The sequence below is a fragment of the Cebus imitator genome, unplaced genomic scaffold (genome assembly GCF_001604975.1).
Source record: "Cebus imitator isolate Cc_AM_T3 unplaced genomic scaffold, Cebus_imitator-1.0 Scaffold142, whole genome shotgun sequence".
Classification (NCBI taxonomy): Eukaryota; Metazoa; Chordata; class Mammalia; order Primates; family Cebidae; genus Cebus; species Cebus imitator.
In genome coordinates, this window is record NW_016107457.1 from 1588475 (window position 1) to 1608976 (window position 20502).

At 40.5% G+C, this 20502-nt stretch overlaps 1 protein-coding gene across 5 annotated transcripts in view; it reads right to left on the reverse strand.

Moving 5' to 3' along the window:
• The window catches only part of FAM13C (family with sequence similarity 13 member C), a 115276-nt gene that overhangs the window by 41683 nt on the left and 53091 nt on the right, over window positions 1–20502 (reverse strand). For all 5 annotated transcript variants that reach the window (XM_017542268.2, XM_017542270.2, XM_017542267.2 and 2 more), the window contains one exon: window positions 15566–15629. In XM_017542268.2, coding sequence (XP_017397757.1) covers window positions 15566–15629 — 64 coding nt within the window. The remainder of the gene's footprint in view (window positions 1–15565; window positions 15630–20502) is intronic.

The following is a 20502-nucleotide window of genomic DNA, read 5'->3' on the forward strand; positions in this document are numbered from 1 at the left end:
AAAAAAAAAAAGTTAAGCCAGACACAGTGGCTCATGACCGTAGTCCCAGCTTTGAGAGTCCCAGGTGGGTGAATCACCTGAGGTCAGGAGTTTGATACCAGCCTGACCAACATGGTGAAACCCCGTCTCTACTAAAAATACAAATATTAGCCAGGCACAGTGGCAGGTGCCTGTAGTCTCAGTTACTCAAGGAGGATGAGACAGGAGAGTTGCTTGAACCCGGGAGGCAGAGGTTGCTGTGATTCGAGATGGCGCCATTGCACTCTAGCCTGGGTGACAGAGTGAGGCTCCATCTCAAAACAAATAAACAAAGTTAAATGGTAAATTTTAGATTAGATATATTTTAACAATTTTTAAAAAATGAATGAAAGGTAAAAAGAAAGGCTGGCATTCTTTCTTTAACTTTACATTTCATTCTTTTTTTTAAATTGTAGAACCAGCTGCCTGTCTCAGATTTGTAAGTGCTCTTGTATATTATGCAAAACAGAAGAGGGCATAGCCTTCAGGTTCCCATAGAACCAGAGGGAATGTCAGCTTTGCTACATACTATATGTCTGACTTTGGCCAAGCATCCTGGTTATTCTGGGTCTTAATGCTCTCTGTAAAAAGAGGCAGTGGTAACAGCGACAATGGTACCTGCTCTAAGGGATGCTCTCAGAATTAAACAAGGGAAATCATGGAAAGCTGGAAAGCACTTCGCAGCACACCAGCATGTGGCAAACACTCAAGGACTGGATTCTGTGGTTAGTATCACTATCTCCAAACCCCAAAGGCTGCCAGACAGAGCTCTGGCCATGTGCAAGGCCATGCTCCACACTGGCACTGAGCCCTTGACTCATCACTTTACCTCCCAGGATCTTATTTCTGCACCTGCCTATCAAGGCCCTCAGGCTACATGACTTCTAAGTCCCCTTACAACTTTAAAGGGAATAAAAGCAAACAGGCAAATGGACTGGAGATGGATGCACAGATCTGGCATAGAGTGGGTGCTTAGACTGTGTGTGTGGAACGGAACCAAATGTTGAGACAACACAAATAGGTTTCAAAGAATGTCACTGCATAGGAGTTCACATTCAGAGATCCCTGGACTCCCATAGGGAGAGACGTATAATGCCATGACCCAGTTATGGCTAAAAGTATCCATCAGCTGCTGGGCACAGTGGCTCACGCCTGTAATCCCAGCACTTTGGGAGGCCGAGGTACATGGATGATTTGAGGTCAGGAGTTCGAGACCAGCCTAGGCAACATGGTGAATCCCTGTCTCTACTAAAAATACAAAACCTTAACCAGGTATGGTGGCACACACCTGTAATCCCAGCTACTTGGGTGGCTGGGGCATGAAAATTGCTTGAACCCAGGAGGTGGCGGCTGCAGTGAGCCAAGATCATGCCATTGCATTCCAGACTGGGCAACAGGGCAAGACCCTGTCAAAAGAAAAAGAAAAAGAAAAAGAAGCATCCACGGTTGTTCTCATCCATCTTCCTCTGCCATTTTCTCCCTTACTTGTACTCACACTAAGCAAGACTCTGAGTGCCAAAGGAGATCTACTTGATTCCTTATTGAGCTGTTAGATAGGACTAAGCTTAGAGTAATGGGGAAGAAATTAAGTAGCAAATGACAAAAGATGAAGGTCTGGAGAAACAAGATCTCCAGGTAGAAGGGAAAACAAACTGTTGTAAATGGAAGACAAGAAGGCAAAGTGGAAGCAACTCTGCAGACCAGCTGTTCTCAGCAATATCCCTTCCCACCCCACGGCCACCCATTACCTAAGGACAGCCTGCCTTTCATCACCATGGGCGACAAGTAAGTCCTCCTGAACAGAGGGTGGGGACTTGGACACGCTGTGTGGGATGGGTCCATGAAGAGACACCTGTCCTGAGGATCAAGGAACCCAGGACAAGGGGGCAGGGAGACTTGTCTATGAGTAATACACTAGCAGTCCCCAGCCTTTTGGGCACCAGGGACTGGTTTTGCGGAAGACAATTTTTCCACAGACAGTAGGGGTGGGGGATTGTTTTGGGATGAAACTGTTCCGCCTCAGATCATGAGGCATTAGATTCTCATAAGGAGTGCACAACATATATGCCTCGCATGCGCAGTTCACAACAGGGTCCACACTCCTGAGAATCTAATGCTGCCTCTAATCTAACAGGAGGCGAAGCTCAGGCGGTAATGCTTGCAGCCCACTGCTCATCTCCGATTGTGCAGCCCAGTTTCTAACAGGCTATGGGCCAGTACTGGTCTGTGGCCCCAGGGTTGGAGACCCCTGATCTATACCACCGCCACATACATGTCCTTCAGTGGATGGATGACCTGTCCTACTAGGTCTGAGCCCCGCAGAGCCACCCCAAGAAGGCTTAGGGACAGCTTGCAGTGCACGTGCAGAGTTTGTGTCCGCCTTGCAGACATAAGGCCACATATGCAGCTTCACATGGAAATCCAGGCAGCTTTCCATGCAAAAGAGCTGCACTAGGCTCTGCAGTATGAGGCTATCAGCTATTATGGGGCTTCCAGTCTAGTGGGGAGATTACTAATAAGCAAGCAAACAAATCAAACAGTCATGACAATTATTATTGTCATGGGCTATGGAGGAAAGAAACAGCAATCCCAGGGAAAGAGTGACTAACCACCCGTTACACTTCCATCATGCCCACCTTAGTGACCTTTAATGCAGAAACATGCTTTTCCCTCTGCAGAAAGATGAAGAATCCTTCATTCCAGGTCCTAGTAAAGCACCACCTCAACCCAGCCCTCTCTGACAGGACCTCCACCCCTGCCAGGCCACCTCCCCGAGCCCATCACTCAGGACCGGCCTGCTTGTGCTTTTCCTGGTTTATATCCAAAGTCTCCTCAAACAAATGTCTAGAATCTGCAGGAAAATTGAGGAAGGGTTAACAGACCCTGTAAAGAACAATGACCACCTCTGCTGCTCCAACTAACCCATCTGGTTAAAAAAGAAACCAGAGAGAAGTCTGTGAAACGTAGGTGTCGTTTTCTTTAAAAAGCTAACTTTTCCCTTTTACATAATGGAGAATATGCTACTTGTTTTAGAAAATACTCTACTCATTTTCTCTCCTCTACAATTACTCAGGTCCCACTTTAGTTGGGTTGAAATAGAGAACACCCACACAGGCTGGATGGTTAAATACTATTTTAGGGTGCCTTGTCTGCAATTCACCAGTTGCTGTTGAGCAGGCACAGCTTACATTTAGTTCATACGAAGGAGTTTAGTCCTCCTCTCCCATCCTTTTATCTATCCAAGAATTGCATATAGATTCCCTATGATGATAGGAAGCAAATCAAGCTGGAAATCTGCTCAAAACTGGGGACAAGACTAGGTCTCCAAACATCTCCATTTCTACATACTGCTCTTCTTCCCTGAATTTCCATGTTTCCCAAATATATTCTCACCCACGTACATACCACACCCTTCTTTTCCATCTGCTGATTCACCTGCTCTCTGCCCCCTCCTCCCAGGCCCTTCTCAGCTCTAGTTATTTCACGGTCAAAATCCCATCAAATTATTGAGCCAGTTCTGATTATCTTTTCTCAGCAGGGGGCCCCTAGTGTCTCTTTTAGCATCTTGTTTATTTCCTTCCCAAGGCTCACCACAATATGTGATTTTGTCTACTTGTTTATTGGCTCTTTTCAACACGGTGCCTCCATTGTTTACTGCTGCATCCTAGCACAATGTGTAGAAAAGAGCCAATCAATAAAAAGCCTCAATTGTATCTGAGTTTTGTTTATCTGCGTCCTTTAGCCAGTATTTGCAGGGGTGGGGAGCAAGGGGTCTCTGAGTATCCAATACTGAGCCCTCCTGCTGCCCTGGTTTAGAAATCTTAAAGTGCTTAAAAATCACAGGAAAGTTACAAAAGATGTGTGCTCCCAGGAAGTGCCCACTCCAGAGATTCTGATTCAGTAGGTCTGAGGCAGGGTCTTCCAACACAGGAAGTCCAAGGTCCCTATTCCCTGGGGCTTTGACACACTATAAATGTCTCAGTTGCCCACTTAGCTCTACTTGCCCGAGGGCCAAAAGCTTTCCTCTGAGCCCCAGCTCTCTGACTCCCTCATTGCCTTCTTATCCTTCCCTTCCCTTGAGAGCTGCCCCCACCCTCACCAGGAAGTATAGAGTGTGAAGTGCTCAGAACCAAGAAGGTGTTGCTTCCTGAACTTCTGGATGCTCTTGCCAACAAAGAGGAACTTCTCTCAATGTTGATCATTACAAGGAAAAGCCAAATTGATCTCTCCCTTAAAGTAAAGACATTGGACTTTCAGCGAATCCCCTGGGGGACAGTGTCACTTGTGTCTGAGCATGGTTTGCAGCACAGTGCACCTCAGCTCAGCCTGCCTCAGCTTCCCTCTGTTCAGGAGCTCAGCCCTCACTCCCCTGCACCTCCCAAAGGAGAAATTCAATGTAAGAGGACAAGCTATTCACTTTACGGAGCCTTCTGCTGACAAGAAGATCCAAATCTTATTCGGGTCCTATCATCAATTTTTTTTAAACAAGGACAACCCAGCCACAATACACAATAACAAAACCCACATTTCCTTTAAGTTAAATGACTTCAACCTGGGAAAGGGGAATCCTATACTTGATTTCAACTCATTGTGATATCCTTGTTATATTCACTTTATTAAATAAAAAATAAGAGTGAGATATTTGGGAGAGAATAATACTGTTTCATAAACTCACATTTTAAAGCAGAATTCTGAGCTTTTCTAGATAAGACTGATTTTTCTGAAAATACAATGTGTCTCATTTACAACTCATGCAATGAACTTCAGTAGTTTCTCAATGGAGTTGCTAGTACTTAAACTATCCAAAAGCACAGGTCTTATGATGAATAGGGCCCTAACTAGTCATTTTTTCCCCCAGAACATTAATTACATCCCAAAGGCTGAAGTCCAAAGCTAGTCTGGGTTGTAGCCCATGTAGTTGCTTCTTTGTGGCTTTGTTTCAATTTCTTTTAGCCCTGAAAAATATTCGCCTTCAAAACTAAACTTAGTAAGATGGGAGCAGAGGAGATGGCCCACTGGGTTCTTCATCTGGCTCATTCTGTGTCACTGGGTGAACCACCCAATGATGCTGGCCCATAAGCCCTCTACTTTTCTGATGATACTACCTTAACTCCTTCAATTTCTAAAATTCAATGAATATTAGAAATCAGTAAATGTCCACTGAAAATCATAAAATTACATGCCATATGAAATAACATATATCTATGCCTTAAAGATGGCAGGTCACATTGGAAAGCATTAGCCATTTCCTCAAATACTAATTTTGAAGATACATATTTAAATTTAGTATTGACTGATAATAATCATACATATTTATGGGGTACATGGTGAGTTTTCATACATACAATATATAGTGATCAAATCACAATAATGAGGTTATTCACCACCTCAGATATTTATCATTTGCTGTGTTAGGAATATTCAAAATCTTCTCTCCTAGCTATTTGAAAATCCATAATAAATTATTGTTGATGAGAGTCACACTACAGTGCTGTAGAATACTAGAACTTATTCCTCTTATCTAGCTATGATTTTACATCCTTTAACCAATCCCTCCCTATCGCTCTCTCCCTCTTACCCTTCCCAGCATCTAGTAACCACTATTCTACTCCCTACTGCTATGAGATCAACGTTTTTAGCATTCAGACATGAGTGAGAACATGCAGTGTTTATCTTTCTGTGTCTGGCTTTTTCTACTTAATTTTCTCTAGGCTCATCCATGTTGTTGTGAATAACAAGATTTCATTATTTTTTATGACTGGATAATATTCCATTGCATATGAGCACCATATTTTCTTTATCCATTTGTCTGTTGATAGATACTTAGGTTGTCAAATACTAATATTTTGTTAAAAAAATAGAAAATTCAGCTTTTATCTTTCTACAAACCTGAGTTTTGTAACATTTAGAAGGCCAAAAATGTCCTAAAAAGGACAATAGGTGCCAATGCTAGGAAGGCCAGATGTACAGACTTGATGCGTGTCCCTGTAAACCTCTGGAAAGTGAGGACAACAAAGTCCATTCTTGTATTGCAGCTCTTGCACCTCACCCTTGTACCAGACCCAAAGCTAGGTTCACATTTGCTTCTCAATAAACCCTGTTGAAAGAAGGAATTACCCCTTAGAAGAAAACATCTCACAGGTCACAGCTCTCAGGAAAAATCTGGTCTTCGGATCAGCAGTAATATTTAAGTTAGCAGGGGTAGGGGAGCAGAATATATTTACGAAAGCTGTCAACTTTATATTTCATCAAGTGAGAGCATTGGAAAGAAATCAAATAAATCTCCTCCCCTTCGTTTCCTTACAAAATGAAAATTTGAAGAACAATTTCTAAGTGAAAGAGTTGTTCATAGACTCTATTAAAAAAAACTCACTACATTCATTGCTCTTATATTTATATTTTTGCCAAAAAGCAATAAAAGCTACAGCACAGGCTGGCCCCTGGGAACCACTGAACTGGATACAGTCCCTTCCAGCCTTCCGTGAGTGAGTAGGAAATTAGTAGCATGAAGAGGAATACATGAAAGAGTGAGCAACAGGAAAAAGGATCGAGATGCCATGCCAGAGAAAAGAGGAGGAGCAAATGGGACAAAGCTGCAGGGAGCTGGGGAGATGGGTAGGCTGGCAGGCAAAAGTCAGCACAGGCAAGTCAACTAGGCAAGCCCTGCCTCAATGCCTCTGCTCAGCCCAACACCTCTGATGCTTCTCCAAGGCAATTCCCAGACAAGGAAAAATGGGGGCAGCTGCTGGCATCGCTTCCACTTTTTCTGCCAATACCACACTAAGGATTCCCCTGAGGATGAGGCCAGGCCCACATACCTGGTTTCCCTGGAAACAAGAAGGAAGGCTGGATAGTTGCATCTGAACAATGGGGCAGAATAAACAAGGCCTGGCAGCAGTTCAGAGCTTTTTCACCATGCAGTTCATTCAACTGGGCATGAGAACCAGGATTCACACCATGACCATGTTGGCTACAAGATGTCTTCATTGACACTGATAACAAAAGTTGCATAAAATTAAATGAATCACAGGATAGAGCTCCAGCTGAGGAACAAACCTTAGTAGGGGAGTAAGGTGACTCTACCTCAACTCAGCAAAATGCCAAGTGGCATCCTGCAGGGGTCCAACAGAGAGGAAAATTACCTTGGAGATCATGCTTCCAGAGACCAACATTATGTAGCCCAGCATCTAATTACTCATCTTCTGAGAACAGCACTCCTAGACCCTAAGTGGGAAATATTGCCCAAGGCTAACAAATCAGCTTATTCCAAACACCAACATCACAGTGACTGGTTCAGAAATGGGCACATACCCCAAGCCAGATAAATGAGACTCAAGTATGGGACTTTTTAGAGCTAGGAGGGAGAGACTATTATTTCACTATGTGGCAGGCAGATTCCTAAAGGTGGCCTCCAAGATTCTTATACCCTGATCACACAATCAAACACTAATCTAGATACTTCTATCAAGGGACTTGCAAATGTAATTCAAGTTTTAACTCAGCTGACCAAAGATACAGATTACTTGGCTGAGCCTGGACCAATCAGGGAAGCCCTTTAACATGCACAGTTTCTTCCAGTTGAAACATCAGACATCAGAGAAATTAAAAAACACAAGAAGGATTTGCCACATTGTTTCTGGCTCCAAGACAAAGGGTGAGGAGGGGGAATGTGACAGCCTCTAGAAGCTGAGAGTCGCCTCCAACTGACACCCAGCAAGGAAGCAGGACACACAGTTGCACAACTACAGGGAACTAAATTCAGGCAGCAACCTGAAGGAGCTGGAATGTGGACTCTTCTCCAGAACCTCCAGATAGGAAACCACCCCAGCCAGTGCCTAGATTTCAATTTCATGAAACCCTAAGCAGAAAACCCAGTTGAGTCCACCCAGATTTCTGACCTGCATAACTGTGAGCTAATAAATAAATGTTTGAAGCCACTAAGCTCTTGGTGATTTATTACCCATTAATAGAAAACTAATATACACTAGAATTACTGACCAAATAATTTGTCCCTAGAGAAGGGCTGACCTAAAGATGAAGCCAATATAGAAAAAGAAGAACCAAGAGACAGAAATAGATGAGTTTTCAATCCCTGGACCTAGCCATGCATAGGGTGTATCCTGATCCTAAATTTTCAGCTATATGTCAGTAAGATCCTGTTCTTATTAAAACCAGACTGAATTGACTTTCAGTTATATGGAAAGAATCCAAATACTTTTTAAAAAAATTCCTCAATCAATCCTGAGCTAAGGCCTAACCCTACAGACTGGGTTTGCAGTTGAATAGAAAAATACAGATGCCTATTCCTACAGAGATAATATCATTTCATCACCTCAGGAATGTTAAAGGCAGAAGAAGCCTCTTTCTAGACCATTTTTGTAAAATTAACACAATTTTGAGGAAGAAACACATCTTGAACACAACAATAAGTACCATCTTGAGGCCTGATATGGCTTTGCCAAAATATCTATGTGATAAACTGTGGATGCCGATAAAAACACTCTCGTCCTCCACATGGAGATACACAAAGTCACAGACACAGGCATATCGACTCATAGAGGAGCACTGCACAAGTGCAAATTGTCCTACTACTTTTAACAAAATTAACATATTCAAGGATTCTTCATAGATATATTTGACATTGAGGCTAAAGTTGAGTTATTATGACCAGCATAATTGAACAGATAAGAGTTAACAGTAGTATGTGATGGAAGATTAATTTTTCATATTGATTTCAGGTTAACAAATCATCTCTTTCATACCGAGCTAAATAAAAATAGGTGTCTCCTTTGTAGAATAAGACTGTAATTACAGATCCAAGGTTAAGTTTCTTCTTTTTTTTTTTGAGATGGAGTCTGGCAGTATTGCCTGCAGTGGTGTGATCTCGGCTCACTGTGACCTCCACCACCCAGATTCAAAAAATTCTCCTGCCTCAGCCTCCCATGTAGCTGGGGTTACAGCCCACCACCACGCCCACTAATTTTTTATATTTTTAGTAGAGACAGGGTTTCACTATGTTGGCCAGCCTGGTCTCAAACCCCTGACCTTGAGATCCACCTGCCTCCCAAACTGCTGGTATTACAGGTGCGAGCCACTGCGCCTGGCCCAAGGTTAAACTTTTTAATGTTGATATTAGGTCATTATTGAACATCTGTTGCATGCTAGTAATTTATTACATTTGCTAGTAATTTATTACAAGATAGTCTTTTCCTCTAGATTCTAATGGCATTCTTGAGGAATTTGTCCTCTTATGGCAGAACAACAGTCGGAATATAGCACAGCACAAGTCTGAATCCATGCTCATTTTAAGCATCTTCTCTTCCTCCGGTTCCTCAATAACCAATGAGAGTAATGATACCACATACAAACCTGGAAATCTCCCAGCTATTTTTTTTATCAAGTCAATACTAAATTAAAGCAGCAACAGAGGCAGAGCACACCTTTAGAATGCCCTGTAGGGTTAATTAACAGCAAAAATATCCCTACACTATTCTATAAATACAAAGAGCAGTCATAATGGAGTCTTCAGAATAGAGTTATATTAATATTCCTTCCATTAAAGAGACACTATTATCCTCTCACTCTAACCCATTTATGCCTAGTGTTCCATTATTGGAATGCTAAGCATGTGGGAGTTATTTATATCCTGCTCAAGGTCATCACCAAGGTCTGATTGCAAAAATTCAAAAAATTGTAACCTCAGGTATAAATGGGCTAAGCACTCATAAAGGGAGTACAATGCAGTATCAGAGAACTTGTGCTTGCCTCTTTCAGATGTTTTATGTTTTACTAGTTACCAGGTGAAATGGCTTAGCCAGTGTGACAGTGTTAACATTTCTCATGAAGTAACCATGTGACTGAAATTTCCCCACCTTCAAAAATCATTTCTCTTTCCTACTCTCTACCTCACAGAGTTAGAAATGGCGAAGCAAGTTGGGAAGATTAGATTATCATCCTTTTTTGACCCTCACTGTTGAATCTATCAATTTCTTCTCCCTTACAAAAGACAATGCCATCCTTTTTCATTCCATAACCTGAATATTACAGGACACCATGACTTATATCTGGGTTGATTTCTTCCTCTCCATCAGTGGCCCCTGCCATATTCAGTTACTTCAATGTCCAGGCTGACAATCATGCTAATGCCTGGCTTCATAATTCCTCAGCCCCCTCAATTCCAGTGTTCCTTCCCCTTAACTATGCCTGGCTGTCTCAGCAAGTTGCCATAAACTTCAGAATCTCAAACCCTCTAAACATAGTCCCCATCCCTCTCTTTGAGCTGATATACAATATATTATTATAACTATAGTCACCCTGTGGTACAATAAAACACCAAAACTGATTTATCCTGTCTAACTGAAACTTTATACTATTCACTAATGTCTCCCCTTTCCCCATCCACCTTCTCTCCACTGGCCTCTGGTAACCCTATTTTACTCTCTTCTATAAGTTTGACTTTTTCTAGATTCCACTTATAAGTGAGATCATATAGTATTAAGGCCGTTCAATTTTAACATTCATTGATTCTACCCTTTTCTTTTACCCCCTGCAACTGAACTTATTCTGTCCTCCTAATTCTATTAAGGTTTTAGATTTTTCTATGTTCCTACAATGAGTCATCCCACTCAGACTCCTTACCATGGGAGAAACATACATGGGGGGGTGACAGACAGCTGTCTCAATGGTTTGATTCTGGGGACAAAAAAAAGTCAGTATATCCACCTAGAAGTCTTAGCTACCTTGAAATCCTCACCATTGGAGATATAGCATTTATTGGTGTGCAAAAGACTGACGCAACATTTATCCATTTTGCCATTCCAGGATTTAGCATCTGCATCTTTGTGCCCAACACGTCTCTCTTGGTAAACCCATTAACCCGTGGCAAAATTGTTTTATTTTTTTCAGATTTATAAGCTGCCTTCTTAGGCCTGTAGAGGATAAACAATAGAGACGGTCAATGCCAGCACAAGACAGTTTCATGGCCAATAAGCCTCAAAGACAAAGGAAATAAGGAATCTATGTAAGGTCAGCAAAGCTTCTCCTTCAAGGTCAATTGGCTTGTGGCTGACCTTACCTATATGACCTTGAGATTCCAGGTAAGAAGTAAAATGAAAACAAACTCATATTCACTCAACTGACATTGTTTTATCCAAAAGGTAAATGCAGAATACCTTCAAAGTATCTATCAGATAAGAAAATAAAGTGTTTTTCCTGAGCACAGATGCCATGAACAGTTTTTGAGGTGACCACTTCCTTCTGCAGGATGATGACACAGGAGTTGGGTTGGTTGAGTATAATAAAGAAGAAGGTCCATGGTGACCCAGAGCTTCAGCCTGCTCCTTAAGATGGCTGTACCACTTTGGATCCCCAGTTGACCACAATCCTCCACTTATAATAATGTGGCCTCTCTCTCATGTGAAGCTGACAAATAACTATGCTAAGCACACATATCACTTCCATATATCTTACTTGCACTACTTGCTATTTACTCCCCAAACTAGGCTTCAGATGGTAGGTTGACCAGGAGGAGGCCTTAACCATGAATTACTTGGTTTTCCTTATTCCATCCCTGATGGGAAGCTATGGCTACATTCTGAAAGCACTGGGAAAATGGGAAAAGGGTAGAATCAATGAATGTTAAAATGGAAAGGCCTCAATACTATATGATCTCACTTATAAGTGGAATCTAAAAAAGTCAAACTTTTAGTAGAGAGTAAAACAGGGTTACCAGAGGCTGGTGGGGAGAAGGCAGACAGGGAAAGGGGAGACATTAGTGAACGGGTATAGATTCACTTAAACAGGATAAACCAGTTTTGGTGTTTTGTTGAACCACAGGGTGACTATAGTTAATAATAATAATATATTGTATATTAGCTGAAAGAGAGGATTTTAAATGTTCTCATCACAAAAAACTGATACATATTCAAGGTGATGAATATGCAAATTACTCTGATTTGTTCATTCTATAATGTATACATGTATCAAAACATCACATTGTATCCCGTAAATAATACAAATGTACAATTATTGTTTGTCAATTAAAAATCTAATTAAACTTAAAAATATATCTGAAAGGACACCTAGAGTTAACCCAGTTCAAAACTTCCTGCCTTATTTTACAAACAAAAACTAAAAGAAATTGATGTAGTGCTCTTTTATACATAGTCTGGCAGTTGGAAACTGCCAGGCTATGTATAAGGACCCAATATGGCATTTTTTTTTCAGGGAAGGGGAGATTCATTAGTTTTCTTTATAAATATGTTATCTTTCTTAATTGGAATCAAAGCAAGGAATGTGATCTACAAGCATGCAGAGAGTAAAAAAATTAATTTTTCCTCATTTTATCTTTCAAGTACCTTTCTGATCTATTGAATGCTTATGAATTATACTGACTGGCAGACTAAGACCATGGATTAAAGTAGATGAGACGCTGACAGGTCTCAACTCCAGGAATATTTTCCAGTCAGGATTCAAAGGATCCTAACCCCCATAATCTGATGTCTTACAGAGGCAGAATCATACAGCTCAGGTGATGGCAGTAGGGAGATTTAATCAGTTTTTTTTTTCTGGAAAAAATTCCTATACCATAGTCCCAGAGACATCAAAAACGTGGAGTAAAAAATGCAATTCCTACCAAGAGACTCAAAGTCAAAAACTGGGAGTTCTAGACTGGCAGAAAAAAATGAGATGGGCAGATGTCAAATCTATACTCATACCAAGTGGAAATCAGAAGTTAGTGAGTGCTTCAGCCCACTAGGAAAGTATAAGAAACACACACAGAGACAACATATGCAGATATGTTAGACCATGCACCATGCATCCCTGTGCCAGGAGGAGAGGACCTCGGGTCAACTGCCAGCTCTGGAATCAAGCTGAGTCCTATCTGCTGGTCACAGAGCAAGTGGACAAACAAGCACAAATAGAAGTGAAATACTAGATGTAAAAATGCGGGAATGTATAAAGCATGTATGTAGCATCTTGTAATTACTACTTACGTACAACATATGGAAACATATCTGCACATGGAAACATCTTGAAAACACTTTTGGACCATGATTTTCATGAGGTTCAAGAAACTCTTTTCTGATTTTTAGACTTGCAAGTTGGTACAGAAGAGAGTGCCGTTATGGAACTGGTAGGTTCTTTCTAAGGGTGTGTGGAGAGGTGGTGAATAAACAAAAGAAACGAGCAAAATGCAATGAAGAGTGCTAATATAACAGAAAATTCTACCTTACATGTTAGAGATGAGAGGCATACTCCTGTAAAAAGCCAGCTCTACGAAGAGGCCAGAACAGCTCGTAATAATAAAAATATGTACAATGGATAACAACAGCTCTAATAGTCAACAACCAGAAACAAGTATACAATAGGTTGCAGCAAGGCAAATGAAAACTACGACTATCTACCAAACATGAATGTCCCTCATGAATATAATATGGAGCAGATGAAGCCAGACACAAAAGAGGGTATGTAATCCATGAATCAAACACTAAAAAATACTAGTTATCTTCATAGGGGAATAGCGACTGGAAGGAATTACAGACAGGCATCTGAGATGCTGGTCATATTGTTTCTTGATTTATGTGCTGTTTGTATACTTTCTAAGAATTCATTCAGCTGTACACTTATGATCTGTGTACTTTTCTGCATGTATTTTCTATTCTCATTAAAAATATTATAGCAATTTCCCATTAGTGTTTCATAGGGACTCTGTCGCCTATAGGAATGTTATTAGGTGGTTCTTCCATAAAAGAGCTTGGTATTCAATAAGTTGAGAACTGCTGGGAATGACGTAGTTAAATAGATTCCCACTCTGCAGGACATTTCAATCCATGAGTGTGACCACACCCACCCTCCTGGATGGCCTCTGTCCCATTCACACTGCACCTCCTTCAAGTTTCCACAAGGTCTTTTCTCATATCACACATTTTGGCCATGTCAGAAACTGCATGAAAGAATGTGGGTCGGTCTATATAGCTCATTCTCTGACTGGAAGAAAACCACTGTCAGCACATACTGTATTCAACCAGTCTGGATTAGCAGCGCCACCTCTGTATGGAAGTGTGCATGTTTAAAATATGGCGCTGCCTGCTGTTTCAGATGGACCTCTCCATCCAGCACTCTTATGCTCAGGCAACCAGTGCAGCGAGCTGGCACATTTCATGTCATTTGCAAATACAATGTAGTGAAGGAATACAGAAAAGCAGATTTTCAAATGTAGCTTTTCACAGCTGCAATTTGGGAATGCTCAAGTGATCTCAGCATTCTCATGGGTTTGCAGCTCAAAAAACAGTTTCTTCCAAATACTTGAAAGTTATTGTGAGTTGACTCTTACAATCACTTCATTTTTCTAGTCACTTATGTCAAAACAAACCTTTGCTCCTTTACAACTGGCATTTTGCTTGTTCACAGTGGGGAAGACAGCTGCATTCACTGATTCAGGCTCTTGCCTTTTTCTCGTAAACTCTTTTTTACTCATTACCATGAGGAAGATTGTAGAATTTGGAACCAGTCTGTGTGCACACACACAAAAATAGCAATTCTGTGTTCTTACCTTTAGGACATTTTTTACAACTTTAGCTATTTACCTTGGCTTAACCAAGAAGCTGGTTTACCTCTAGCTATTTGTTTCTATCAAGTTCTACTAAAAAGAAAGAAAAGAAAAAGAAAATCACCTAAATTTAGTTAAATACCCCTTTGTGGTGTGGGAGAGGAAGAGGAGGGAGGGCTGCATCTTCAAAATGTCAAATAAGCAATTTGCCTAAAGCCCATCATTTTTCTTTTTGGCATCTGATCATCAGCTGTTTTCATCCTTTTCACTATGGCCCTAATCAGACATATCACATATCACTCACTAGTAATTTACAATGATGACAAGAAGAGCCAGACAGAGTATTCTGAACCACTGTCTTAAGCAAAGGCATTCATAATAATATATATCATAATTATATTATATTAATTTCATACAGGAGAATTCAATTACATATTCCAAAGAAAGTCCAGAACAAGCTAATTAACATCATGATGTCCGGTTTGGTGGGAAATCATTTAGATTGGAAAATATAGCTTCATGTCTCAAAGTCTACTAAGAAAACCATATTGCAAACACCAAACTATATCATTCTCAGTGGATAAACAGAAAATATGATTATGTTACTGAAACACTGCAGAAGCTGTTAAGAAAAACAGACAGAGAGAAAGAGACATAGAATAAAATTAAGAGAAAATTTTACAAATGTTAACTGTCACAGCCATGGTTACACAATCCTGAAGCAAAGCTGAAAAGAGTGTAACAAAATGACTGCTGGACTTGGGTTAGGGCCAAGACATCATGAGCCTCCTCATAAACAATATTTTAAATATGTTTGCTCTGGAGCAAGGAAAAACATTACCAAATGAACAAAGAACTATAAGTATTACAAGTTCACTTAAAAGCAAAAATACTAAGTTTTCATCAGAATGAATTCCTAGTACTGTGAAAAAGAATAGGAAATCTCATGATTGGCTTATTTATGTTCATATAGCCAGTAATAATAATTGCACCTACCTCGTTTAAGTCCTGCTGAGTTTCAAAAGCCTCCTTTGGCCAAATGGCAGTCCTCTGGTCTATTCTGTAAGATACAAAGAAAAATTATTTCCATTTAAAAGAAACTTTTCAATGATATGCATTTGAAGCTGGTGGCTACAAATCTGGCTGTATCCCTGATAAAAACCCTTGGTGGTGTCCCACTGCCTGCAGAATAAAATATAGACTCTTTACAATGGCCTGCAGCACATTACAGCACTTGAACCCTGCCAGCCTTCCTGGTCCCCTCTCCTACCACTCTCACTCTTGTTCACGACACTTCAGCCACCCTGGCCTTCTCTCTGTTCCTTGAACATGTAGTGCTTGCTCACTGTTCAAACTTTCACACTTGCAGTCCCTGCTCTCCCCTGGGATCTGCATACAATTCACTCTTATCCCCAGGTATGCATCAGCTCAGCTCACATGGCACCTCCCTAAGGAGGAGGCCTCCCTGACCAGAAGCAGCCCTCACTCTCACTCTCTACCACACTGTCCTGCATGTTTTCTTCTTAGCACGTCTTACTACTGAAATTCTACACTTATTTGCATGTCCACAATAAAGTATAAGCTCCAAGAAGGTATTGATTATGTTTATTTTCGATGCTGCTAAAACCTCATCTAGTAAATATTCAATGTCTTTTTTATTGAATGAATGTCATCTGATACAGTTGTTACAGAATGAAACTATTTATCTACTGAAGACAGCTTTTGGAAATTTCATCCTATCTCTTAACTTACACAATAAATGTTATAATAATCGCTGGGTACCACGGTACAATTGTTTGGATGTGGTTTGTTGCCACCAATACTCATGTTGAAATTTGATTCCCAGTGTAGCAATACTGGGAGCTGGGGCCTAGTGGGAGGGTTTGATTCATGGGACCTGTGGCAGGGGAGAGATGTGAAAGTGAGTTTTTACTCATAAATAAATTAGTTCCAATTGTGGTTTTGATTTGCATTTCTGTAATGATCAGTGATGTTAGCTTTTTTTCATTTGTCAGCCCCATGTATGTTGTCTTTTGAATATGTCTATTCATGTCCTTTCCCTACTTTTTTATGACATTGCTTGTTTTTTTCTTGTAAATTTGTTTAAGTTCCTTACAGATGCTGGATATTAGACCTTTGTCGGATCCATAGCTTGCAAAAATTTTCTGCTATTCTGCAGTTGTCTGTTTACTCTATTGATAGGTTCTTTTGCTGTGCAGAAGCTCTTTCATTTAATTAGATCCTATTTGTCAATTTTTTCTTTTGTTGCAACTGCTTTTGGCATCATTGTCATGAAATCTTTGCCTATGCATATGTCCTAAATGGTATTTCCTAGGTTGCCTTCCAGGGTTTTTACAGTTTTGGGTGGAGCTAAATGATGAGAACACATGGACACACACAGGGGAACCATACACTGGGGCCTTTCAGAGGGTGGAGGGTGGGAGAAGGGAGAGGATGAGGAAAAAATAGCTAAAAGGGTACTAGGTTTAATACCTGGGTGATGAAATAATCTGTACAACAAACCCCCATGACACAATTGTACCTATGTAATAAACCTGCACTTGTACCCCTGAACTTAAAATAAATAAGAAGAAGGAAGGGAGGGAGGGAGGGAAGGAGGGAGGGAGGGAGGGGAGAGGAGGGGGAAGAAAGACATTAGTTCCCTAGAGAGCAGCTTTTTGAAGAGTATGGCTTCCTTGGTTTCACTCTTGCTTCCTCTCTCAACATATGATCTCTGATCAAGCCAACTCCCCTCTGGTTTCTGCCATGGGTGGGAGCAGCCTGAGGGCCATACCACGTGCAGCTGCCCAATCTTGGGCTTTTCAGGGACCGTTATTGTGAGTCAAATAAATTGCTTTTCCTTATAAGTTACGTAGGCTCAGGTATTCTGTAATAGCAACACTAAATAGACTAAGCTGGGTTTTGCCACTACGTAGCTGACAACAGAAGAAAAATGAACTTAAGTTCTAAGTCAACTTTCTTTAGCTTACAAACAAAAACAAAATACCCAAAACTCCGCTATTGGAAGATACTTAGGTCCAAATTATGATTTGTCAAATTCCATGGTCCAATGCCATTTGTTAAATAGCATTCAAGTTTTTCTGCAACAGTCTGAATATTATTATGTAATAAACACATTAACTTATAGTTATTATCCTTATAAAAAGTCCAGTTATCTTAATGAATAAGAGATTTAGTCAGTGTTAAGTCATTTATAAAAAGATTTCTTGGGAACCTAATTATTTACAGTTAGTATTCTGCTCCAATTTTAACCCTGAAGAAAGTATATATGTGTCCTCTAAGAGGACAACAAGGTTGATATCTCAATGTCAAAATGTACATTTAGAAATGCCAGAAGCCTAAATGCCAGAAGCTGACTTCTTTAAAGTATTCTTAATTATGCAAAAATTTTTTTACTCTACAAGCTTTGCTTACTGTGCAAACAATTAATTTCTAATGAGAAAAGTTAAGGAGGTGGTAATAGAAGAAAATTGTGAAGGTCAGACTAATGTCCTCCATGCCTGAACAAACCAGCATTTTCCTCCTAGGTGGGAGAGAGACTAAGGCTCCCAACCACAAGCTTAGGCATAGACAGCTCAAGGGGAAAAAAGGTGAGGAGGAAGACTGCTGGCTCATGCATCTTATATCCGTCAATCCCCTAAGCCATAAACAGAGATTTCAGTGCATCAGAAAACACAAAATAGCTCTTTCCTATTAAATAGGCAAAAGCAGTCTTGGAAACAGAGGTAAACCTACCCTACTCAGTAACATCTAACACTTTGACTGTCTTATGGTTTCTTTGTAACTCTCAGTAGTTCTCAAACTATATTTCTATAGAGTAGCACGAGAAATATGGAAGAGTGGTATTCTCTAACAGAACAAATATTTACCGGTTTATACAATTCAAATACAAATTTCTCTAGGGCTTTGGCGCCAGCTTCCTGTTTATTAGTGATAGCAGGTGGTAAAACAAATACATAGCAAACATTAATGGAAGGAAGCAGAAATATACTTTGTTAAAAATATATGGTATATGTTAGTGAAATATAGAGAAGAGCCTACATGGAATATACTCACATGATCTTCCAGGGAAACTACTCTTAACCATTAGATAAACCTCCAGAACAAGTTTGAGAACTGTAGTCTACAGCAGCAAAGGTACTTTAATTTACTAACCACCTGAATGTCTTCTATGTGCCTGCACCAGTGTTGGGGAAGCAATAATAGACAATCAGAGGCACTGTGCCTTCAGGAGACTTACAATCTAGCGAAACCTTAAATGATGATAAAACGATTGAACACTGAGCCTTGAAGCCACTTCAGCAAATCAAGGATCAGGGCACAGCAGTTGACATTAGAATGGTGGTGAGAAACTGAAGAGGTAGAGACATATTAAAGACTTTTTTTCAAGGATAAAAGCAATCGATAAGTCTTAGGTGTGGCTTCGAAGTATGAAATGAAAGAGATGGGGTAATCAAAATTATTACAAACTTTTGAGCCTGTGTCACAAAGAAAATGGCAGGTGTTTTTTTTTTTTTTTTTTAATGAAGCCAGAAAAAAAACATGTAATGTGGGAGACACCAGGCATAAAGAGAGGCAACTCATGAGTTCAGATTTAGATATTTGAAGTCATTGAGGAGAGGCTGAAATAGAGAAGTAAAAATGTCTGGCCAGGGTCCCCCTAGAACTGGGTGAGCACTCTGTGTTCAGCAGAGCATGAGTAATCATTACAATGGTGTGCAGTGGTCACAGGTAAGTTCATGTGGGCAGATTCTGCATCACTTTTTGCTTCATTATGTGCTAAGACATTCACTAGGCAAAGTACCTAGCACCTTCTCGATATATATCTTTTCAATAGATGGATAAATGAGATAGAAAGAACTAGACCCAAGAATGACTTTAATTCACCAGCCCTTGCTACCCCAGGCTGGGTCTTCCAGGCAGTTTACTTACATTATTTTATTTAATCGTCAAGGTCACCATATGAGACTAACATTATTATATCTATTTGACCTAACAGGAGAAAGGGTAGTTAAATAACTTCATCTATTCAGTCAACAAATATTTTTTAAACACCAACTATGTGCTAGGTATTGTTGCAGGTGTTGGGAATAAAGCAGTGGCTATCCTACCCTTGTGGAGCTTATATTCTCATGGAAGGAGGAGAACAAAAAGAAATAATCCAGTGATTATTTATGGTGCACCAGATGCCAAGTATTATGGAGAAACAAAAGCAAGGCAAGAAGAACAGGACATGCAGGAGAATTATCCAGGCTCACACTGCTACAAAGTGTCAAAGTCACCTAGAAGTAATGAGAAACAGAGGGGGAAAAAAGAAAACCCACTGGATTGAAAAAGATAAAGGTCATAGTAGAAGAGAAAAAATAAATGAAACTTTTCACTGGAGAAGTTTAGCAATGAATGGAGGAGAACTGGAACAGTAGCCAGCCATCTCAAACTCCCGTCTTTTAAGATCTTATACTGCTTGAATCATTTACATTCCTAGCTGGAAGCTGGCCTACACACAAAAACTGGATCACATTGAATACTCCCTCCAATTCTCTTGCCCCCTGCACCCAAAACAACAATAGGAAAGTAATTAAGCAAATATAAAAGCATGCTTCTAAAGGTGACCAAAATGAGTCAGCCAGTCAGAGTACTCTGCTAACTTCAATGTAACCTTGTCCTCTAGCCCAGGTCCAGGCAATGAGAAATGCAGCCTGCACTCCTCAGAGCCTAATTATGGTCCTCAGCAGTGATGAGCATGTGATACATCCAACCACCACCACTATCACCATGACTATCACCACCATTCAACAACATCATCACCTAACACCACCACCACCACCATTAACACCACCATCACCAAACCACCACAACCACTGCCAACAACACCTCCACAATCAGCATCACCACCATTGCCACCATCACCA